The sequence below is a fragment of the Octopus sinensis genome, linkage group LG2, assembly GCF_006345805.1.
Source record: "Octopus sinensis linkage group LG2, ASM634580v1, whole genome shotgun sequence".
NCBI lineage: Eukaryota > Metazoa > Mollusca > Cephalopoda > Octopoda > Octopodidae > Octopus > Octopus sinensis.
The window spans coordinates 138,908,752-138,918,751 of NC_042998.1; the positions used below are offsets into that span (position 1 = coordinate 138,908,752).

General features: G+C 35.8%; 1 protein-coding gene across 2 annotated transcripts in view; it reads left to right on the top strand.

Annotated features, from left to right (window-relative positions):
• Nucleotides 1-2,326, top strand: part of LOC115232568 (galactoside 2-alpha-L-fucosyltransferase 3) — a 4,397-nt gene extending 2,071 nt beyond the window's left edge. For both annotated transcript variants that reach the window (XM_029802531.2, XM_036500806.1), the window contains exon 2: nt 1,328-2,326. In XM_029802531.2, the coding sequence (XP_029658391.1) occupies nt 1,328-2,307 (980 nt within the window). In that variant the 3' untranslated portion in view covers nt 2,308-2,326. The remainder of the gene's footprint in view (nt 1-1,327) is intronic.
• Nucleotides 2,327-10,000: the final 7,674 nt, after the last annotated feature.

The following is a 10,000-nucleotide window of genomic DNA, read 5'->3' on the forward strand; positions in this document are numbered from 1 at the left end:
TTGTGAATCCCAGTTTCTCAAGACTAGTAATAATGCTTGTTAGTCACGCAGCCGAGTGTTCCAAATGGTAGAAACCTAAAGCTACACTCTGGATAGAGTACATGCAGATTTTTAATCAGTTCAGCATATATATTCTCCTTTTCACTAACATTTAACATTTTCCAAGGAACTTATTTCAACTGTAGTGCATAATTTCTTTCTTGACCCAGCTTATTATATCTAATATGTTATACTTGCTTTTTATTGAAGTCTTGACAGGGACCCTCCACCAGTATTCTTTCGAATTATGTGTAGTTACGTCCTTACAACATTATAGCTTTTTTCCTCAGATTTATCCTTTCTACAAATTGCATTATATAGCATTCTAACCACAACATTAAATATTGTAGGTAGGTAATAGTTTGAAGACATTTTCGGAAAGCTATATATCGGATGTCGTCAATAATGTTGATTCCAGAAAATCGTACCTAGCTAGTTTATCATCATTCCTATTTCTTTGGTGCATCAGGTATGTTTTTCGCTTTCCTGCTACTTTATTGCAAAATCATATCCTTCAAACTAAGAACTAATACTTTCGTTGTTAGTGCAGGATAGACTGCTCTGGTTGTCAATGTTGCTGTTACTTTACAGCTTCTTTGGAAGCAGTATAGCATGTCGTTTCCAAATTTCTGGCAGAGTGAATTGCCTCATGGTGCGGGTTTTCTCACAGCCCGTGCCGAACTGACCCTAGCATACTATGTAGTCGACAAAATCAAAAACAAACAATACGTATGCGCGAAAGCGGAAATATAAAATGGCGACAATTTAACCATCGCACCCTGTATATATTCCCAAAATAAAGAAAACAAAGATGAGGAGAAAAAACAAATAGGTTGTATTAAGTTGACGATCATGAGAAATAGAAGTCCTTAACGGAACGCTCCACAGAAAGGATAGATGAGGAAAAAAGAAAAGATGGGAAGAAATAACGTGTCTGAGTTGAACGGTCAAGGCATGCTGACGTGCCCCTAGTGGGTAATAAAGAAATAGGTCAAGGCATGCTGACGTGACCAGAAGAGGAAGCTGGACTGAGGCGTGGGTGGCAAGTGTGATGACAGAGGTGTAGGTAGAGAAGGAGAGATTTATGATTAAGCATGTTGATGGAATGAGAGACAAAAAGTAAAGAAGGAAAGACAAGTTAATATATATAAATATGTATAAAGAGAGAAGGAGAGGATAGAGAGGAGAGAAATAGCTATGTGAGTGTGTGAACGTGTGTGTGTTTGTTTGTATGTAGGATATGTATATATTTATATGTTTTTGCTTTTTATTTTATTCTCCCCTACAGCTGGTTTTATAGCAGTTATGCTTATTTCTTATGGATTTCCTCATAAGGACTCTGTCGAAAAGTCCATACGCTGTCTCAACCTAACAAATATAAGTTGCCCACGGTGTTTGCCTCAAAGTGCCCGTCATATAGTTCCAGAAAAGAAAACATTATGCCTTAAGCTTTCAGGACGTCTAGGAAATAATCTCTTCCAGATCGCCTCGGTTTTCGGTATTGCTAGAGCAAAAGATATGCATTTCACTTTAAAATACAGTCAACACCTGAAGCATTTGAAAGAAATCTTCAAGATAGAATCTTTGCTGGTGAATATATCATGTCCAGAAAATTTTATTACAGATGTGAAACATTGCAGCTTCAGTAATGTCGTTTTGAAATACCCGAACAATAAAGATTATTTGATGTATGGTTATTTCCAATCTTGGTTATATTTTTTCTCCGTTGAACCAGAAATTCGAACTATGTTTACTTTTCAATCAAAAATACGCGATGAGGCACAAAATATTCTGAGGAATATAACCCAGTTTCATCACCAAAAATATTCACTAACAAATAACAACTCCATGACATACGTTGGTATTCATATTCGAAGAGGCGATTTCTTGAAAGAAAGAAACGTAAAATTAGGATACAAAACTGCACCAGCGCTATATTTTGAAAACGCTATGGAATATTATCGGAAGCAGTTCACAAATTATATATTTATCGTCTGCACAGACGATATTGAATGGAGCACAAAAAATCTTGGGCACAAATCTACTTATTATGTGCACGAAGCATTTTATATAGACTTTGCTGTATTATCAATGTGTAATCATAGCATTATTTCTGTGGGAAGCTTTAGCTGGTGGTCAGCTTGGCTGGCTAATGGTCAAACAGTCTATTATCCACATCCATTCGAGAAAAATACTTACCTCGAAACTAAATTTAGTTCTCATACACGTGACTATTTCCCTTTAGATTGGATTCCTATTGACATTTAAAACTAAACGATTAAACATACACCACATTATGGTCGTCGTTGTTGTTATTGTTGTTATTGCTATTATTATAATTATTATTGTTGTTGTTATTATTATTATTATTATTATTATTATTATATTATTATTATTATTATTATTATTATTATTATTATTATTATTATTATTAAGGCGGCAGCTAGCAGAATCGTTAGCACGCTGAATGGAATACTTAGTGGTATTTTGCTCGTCGCTACGTTCTGACTTCAAATTCCGCCGAGGCGGACTTTGCCTTCCATCCTTTTGGAGTCGATAAATTAAGTATCAGTCAAGTACTGGGGTCGACGTGATCGATTGTCCACACACACACACACAAACGCACAAAAATCTAGGCCTTGTGCCTATAGTAGAAAGAGTTGTTATTCTTATTGTTATTCTGAAAGACTTTCGGATAGTTCTTAATTATCGGTTATTCTTTACTTGAAAGCAGGCAATAACAAATTACCAAAGGTTTCAAGTAGTGCCTTCTCCTGTGGCTCAAAGAGACAATACTCCCCCTAGAATGCAAGCTGTAACCAAAAATGCTGTCTTTGGGTCACCTCGAGCCTGACAGTTGCTCCAATATTCTATGTTTTTCAAAGCCCTTGGAAACTGCTCCTAATGTTCCAATTACCACCGATCTCACCATTACTTTCCTCATGCCCTATAACTTTCCTATCTCGCCCCGCAGTGGCTGGTATTTCTCAATCTTTTCTGTTTCCTTACATTTCACCCTCGAATCGCCTGGTATTGCAACATCTATTATCTTTACTTCTTTTTCATTTTTATGGATGAGCACGATAACTGGTCGCCTCGCCTATATGACTTGGTCGCATTGCATTTTAAAGTTCCAGAGTATTTTGTAATATTCATTTTCTATTACTCCTTCTGGCATGTGTTCATACCATTGTTTAGCTCTCTCGGGGTTTGATTTACAGCACAACAGCCAGTGGACATATCAAGCCACATTGTCGTGTCTCCTTTCTGTATTTGCGTTGTGCGAGCTTACTGCTCTCACTAATCATATGGCTTATATTTTCTCCCTTCTCAGAGTACATCCTACAATGTGGCTTTTATCAATGTGATATTTGGAATAATTTGTTCTGAGAGCTTGTTCTTGAGTGCTGTACACTAATGCCTCAGTGGGCCCTTTTAAGTCTCCTTTCTGCAGCCATTTCCAGGTTCTATTCCAATCAATCTCATCTTTATTCTCCAAGAACTGACTGCATTTTCTTGTCCTGCCAAATTTTCTTCATCTGCTCTCTCTGGCCTTTCTTAAATTATGTTGGATCTACGACTTCTTCCACTTTTAAGGTTCCCTGGATTTTCGCTTTACTCCCCTTGACATACCAAGCCAAGCTATTCTCCTCTTCCTTTACACAACTTTCACAACACACTAATCTCCGTCCTCCTTCTTTCCTCTTTACATACAATCTTAACATATCACTCTTGGGGTGTAATTCCCTGTTCATTGTCATTAATTTACGTGTTCTACGGTCTATCTCTTGTAACTCATGCTTCTTCCAAGATATTATTCCTGCCCCATATCTCATCAAAGCAATCGTCTACGTGTTAATTGCTCTGATATTATAGCGGCCATTTAGCTTCGATTGGAGCACAAGTCGAGTTCTCCTCAAATACTCTTTCCTGTACATTTCTTTCATCTTGTGTCCATTTATCTTATCTCTTTCAATGATACCCAGATACTTATATATTCTTCCTCTCCGACTTCTTTCATAGTTTCGCCACTTTCCAGCTTGATCCCATGGTTTTTACTGATTTTCCCCCTTTTGAGAATCATTACACCACAATTCTCGATCCCAAATCCCATGCTAATATCCTTGCTAATCATCTGCACAGTTGTCGTCAAACTCAATTTCTTTTTCAGTCTTAGCGAATAGCTTGAGATCATCTATAAACCACAGGTTGTTTACTTTCATCATGCCTAGCATGTACTCCATACGCATCTTTCTTAAAACGCTCGTTAGTGGCAGTATGCAGACAACAAATAGAAGCGACAGGCCCCTTGAAAGATTCTTCTTTTGATATTTACCTCTCCCGGATTATCTCCCCATGCTGTGAGTTCAGTTTGCCACGTTGTCATTGAGCTTTCTTTTAACTTCAGGATATTGTGGGAGACCTTAAACATTTTAAGGCATTCAATAATCCAAGAGTATGGGACCATGTCATATACTTTCCTGTAGTTCACCCATGCCATCGCCAAATTTTTACGTCTCTTCTTGCAGTCAGTCAGGATAGCCTTACCGATTAGTAATTGATCCTTCGTTCCTCTGCTTTTACGTCTACACCCATTATTATTATTATTATTATTATTATTATTATTATTATTATTATTATTATTATCATCATTATTATCATTATTATTATTATTATTATTATTATTATTATTATTATCATTATTATTATTATATTATTATTATTATATATTATTATTATTATTATTATTATTAAAATTTCGTGGTCGATGAGGGTCGCCTTGCAGTTGTTCCACTGAGCTAAAAATTTTGCATAGATTGTTTGTTTTTTTTTTGTTGTTTTTTTTTTGTTAATTGGAACAGAATGGGGGTGGGAGCTAAACTCTAATATACAAATATTACAAATCCCAAATTTGTAATAATATTTATATATATACATAATACATACACACACACACACACACACGCACGCGCACACACACGCACACACACACACACACACACACACACACACACACACACACACACACACACCAATACGTCTGTTTTGATAGCCAAAAAGGTTTTTTTTCTGTTAGTATTGTATTGTATTAGTACTGTATACGTATAATTATTCCTTTTGCTTATTGAACAGCATAAAGGCATTTTCTATTGTAATGTACCATTCCGTTTTTGTTATATCTTTGTCATCATTTTGCATGCTGTACACGTAATGTTATTTTGTTCTGTCCTCGTATACATTCGTCAGCGTTTCCTGTAGCTTAATGCTCCGGCACTCCCGTGATAACAGTGGTCTTGGTTTCAAAAGTCGCGAAACCACTAATACCTCTCGGAAACCAACTGATGAGAAAAATCAGCTGCGAATGCTCCTTCTATCATGGTTTTGTCTCTTTTTTTTTGTCCGTTATGTTTTCGCTCAGTTTTCGTCTATTTTTCCCTTTTCTGCTTAACCTTTGATGTGTGCGTGTGTGTGTGTCTGTGTGCAGGGCGTGAGAACAAGATAGACAAACAGGTAGGTATGTAGGTAGTTAGATAGATACACGCACGCAAAGATATGTACTCAGGAAAAACGGCAAACATACAAAAATTAAATAGGATAGATTTAAAATAAACCAATAAGTAAACAAAATACACACAAAATACAAATCGATCCCAATGTTTAGTTATTTTTCTTAAGCCTGGTACTAATCCTATCGATCAGCGTTGCCAAGCCACAGTTACAAGGATATGCGCCAACACTTATCAGGAGACACATATACATACATATATTGGGTTGTCCGGAAAGTTCGTGCCGATTTATAGTAGCTTACCTTTCGATTTATTTTAGAACATGGTTGAGTCCATAAAATAGGATTTGACTACACCCATTTAGAGCACAGTTTAAGCTATCTTTTCGTGGAAGAAGATTTATGTTCCTGTGTTAATTCTGTAAAATGGAAGATAAGAAAATTCATTTTCGGCACTTGATGCTTTGGGAACCAGACAAAAATTGCTGCAGCTCGACTGGGATGTGTTACCCCACCCTCCATATTCACCAGATATTGCTCCTTCGGATTTCTACATATTCAGGTCTCTGCAGAATAATCTTAATGGTAAAAATTTCAATTATTTGGATAACGTAAAATGATACCTTTATGAATTCTTTGCCATGAAACCACCTCAATTCTGGGAAGAAGGTATTTTGAAGTTAAAGGAAAGATGGAGATGCATTGTGCAACACAATGGTTCTTATTTGGTTGATTAAAAATGTAATGGCAAGTATTTATTGACCTTTTTTTCCTTTAAAAATCGGCATAAACTTTCCGGACAACCCAATATAATTATGTGTACGCGCGTGCGCGTGTATACGTGTGTGTGTGTGTGTATTAAAACGGGAGTTTGGAAATTTTTTTGTATTTATTCGCCATTACACGTGTTTCATTTGCTAATAGTAGTTTTCTACTACATGTACAATTTTATAACTCCTATAAGTAAATTAAGCACACGTAATAATAAATAAACAATACCAAAAAGTTTTTCTATCTTCTGTTTTTATATTATTACTTTGCAGAAAATATTTTTCAGTATTTTCAACTCTTATGTATACCTCCCACAGATGTGACATGTACATACGGATAGGGAATAATGAAATAAGCTGATATGCTTCGAGGGGACACAGCTGAGATTCTAACCCTTCTGACATAGATGCTATTTTACATGCCAGGAAATTTTTACTCATATTCGACGAGTCCACCTGGATGAAAAAGAATGGAAATTCCTTATTCGATGTGCTAATGGAGCAGAATTATACATGCTAATAGGTATTTATATCCTACACAACATGTATTTAGAATACACTTTTGTTTTAATACAGGATTATACAGGAATGATGTCCTTATAGTCACCCGTAGCACGAACAAGCATGAACTCGATGGCTTTAGGAAGAATCTTAATAATGATAAAAACGAAATAAAGCAAATATATATTGGTGCAGATATGGCGGAATGATCAAGGAGATAGCATAGCTTTGCAGCCACGTGTTTTCGGGTTTAGCCCCACTTCAAGGTACATTGGCCATGAAGCTCCAGGCCGATAATAGACACAAAACTCAGTAGCGTTAATTTCTTAGATATTAACCTAGATATATAATTAGATAGTTTTAAGCCCTTTCGTAAGCCTAATGAAGGCCTATACTATATTGGTAAAAGGTCCAATCACCCACCTGTCATTCTTAGAAATTTGGTTAGCAACACAGGAAAGCGTATTTCATCACTATCTTCGGACGAGACAACTTTTCGCTATACATCCCCGTATTATGACGATGCTTTGCAAAACAGTGAATTCACAGAGGAGATCCAGTATATTCACAGTGAAGGTGACCATGGCAGAGCCAGTGGAACAGGGACTAGAATGTTGGCAGAGATGTTTAAATCTAGTTCCTAAGCACTTTCCAGCCAGCCACAAATACCATAGAAAAGGCTGCCCGTACGGGTACGGGTCGTACAGAAGATCAATGAGATGCCATTAGAGTGTATATATATATAGGTTATAAAATGAGATAGGGGTTGAAAATTCAACCCACCATGGGATAACATATATCCAATATACTGAAGTTTATGCATGAGTTTTTATATTTTACATTTTTATATTTTTATATTTATATGTATATGGAAAAATAATTTTTTTCACAATTATAACAAATTTAATTCTCTGAAGAGGCCGTGGGGCATCCTTGTTAATGCCTCATTTATACCTGCCTTTATGGCTTATAGGTTAAATGAGGTGTGACTGCCCTCGCTGCCGAAACATTATGATTTAATTACATATTATATTTGAAATTTTATACTTATATCTCTTTGTCTATTTACATTTACTGTATATTTTGTATAATGCCTTTACTGATATGTAATGGTGTAATAAAGTAATGTTTGGGTATCATCTGATAGTTGATGTTTTATTGATTTAAGTATGTTCTCCATTTTCTAATTTTGTAGTATTATATATATATATATATATATATATATATATATATATATATATATATATTATATGTAAAAAAAAATACAAACTGGGACAAGAACGCAAAACATTTAGAAGACGATACAAAAAACACCGACGGGACATTCGAAGCCTTCAATCTTCAATAGATAGATAGATAGATAGATAGATAGATAGATAGATAGATAGATAGATAGATAGATAGATACATACATACATGCATGCATACATACATACGTACGTACGTACGTACATACATACATACATATCTATAGGCGCAGGAGTGGCTGTGAGGTAAGTAGCTTGCTTACGAACCACATGGTCCCGGGTTCAGTCCCACTGCGTGGCACCTTGGGCAAGTGTCTTCTACTATAGCCGCGGGCCGACCAAAGCCTTGTGAGTGGATTTGGTAGATGGAAACTGAAAGAAGCTCGTCGTATATATGTATATATATGTATGTGTTTGTGTGTCTGTGTCCCCAACATCGCTTGTCAACCGATGCTGGTGTGTTTATGTCCCCGTAACTCAGCAATTCGGCAAAAGAGACTGATAGAATAAGTACTAGGCTTACAAAGAATAAGTCCTGGGGTCGATTTGCTCGACGAAAGGCGGTGCTCCAGCATGGCTACAGTCACATGACTGAAACAGGTAAAAGAGTATACATATCTATCTATCTATATATATATATATATGTATACACACACACACATACACACTCGCACGCGCACACACACACACACACACACACACCACACACACACACACACACACACACACACACGACGGGCTTTCTCATAGTTTCGTCCACCAAATTCACGCACATCGCACTGGTCGGCCTGGAGCTTCATGGCCAATGTACCATGAAGTGGGGCTAAAGCCGAAAACACGTGGCTGCAAAGCTATCTCCCTGATCATTCTGCCATATCTGCGCCAATATATATTTACTTTATTTCGTTTTTATCATTATTTCTATCATCATAAAGTTATATTTTACATAAACGTTATATATATTGTATTTTTTTTAAGTTTCAGCTCAGAGCTGCGGCCATGCTGATGCATGTATGTTTCTTTTTTTTTTTTTTTCAACATTCTTCACTTTTTATTTGTTTTATTTAAACATTGTGCGTTTTACACTTTAATTTTCAAAACTGTCAATTTTGAAACATTAAATTATTTATACAGAGACACGCGCATATACGTACATATGTACTCTTATTTATATTTATACATACATACACGCATACACACACACACACCTGGAGGAAGGAAAACATTATGGTCGGTTAATTTTGTAATTAAACGTATGGCATTTAAAAAGAGGAGGGTTGCATCACAGAGCCTGAGATTCATTATTCTTGATAAGCATTTCGACAGCAGGTTCAAACCCTAATGAAAACGGAAGAGAAAACTATAAAATATTAGCTACATGAAGACATCTTTACCACGGGCCTAATTTCACTAGCGCCACATCCGTTTAAAATATGTGAGTTTTTTTTCTTTTTTACCGCACGCGTACATATTGACAAATTCCTTTACATATGAACCTTTAATAATCCAGATTGCTAAAATAACAAACAAAATGAGCTGATATTTACAAAATTCCAAATTAAATTAACTTCAATTCTTTTCCCACACGACCCCAAAAAAATTCATTTAAACTGTGCTAATAAAAACATAATTACGTAATAAACATAATCTCTACGCATGGGTAAATACCATGAACAACATATTTAGATCTTTCCCAAATAACTTTTTCCCTAAATATTAAATCCTGAATTCCACACCCACAAAATTCGATAGGATGTTACTAAAATAAAAAGTATAACAACGTCCCCCACCACTACATAAACTGGACACGCCATCGTTTGGCTAAAACAAAATTACATTTTAAATAACATCCTAGAATCTGATTATTCTTCAAAATTAAAATGAGTGTCTCGTTGTTGTCAATAGGATTTCAATACTATTTAACTATTTAATTATTG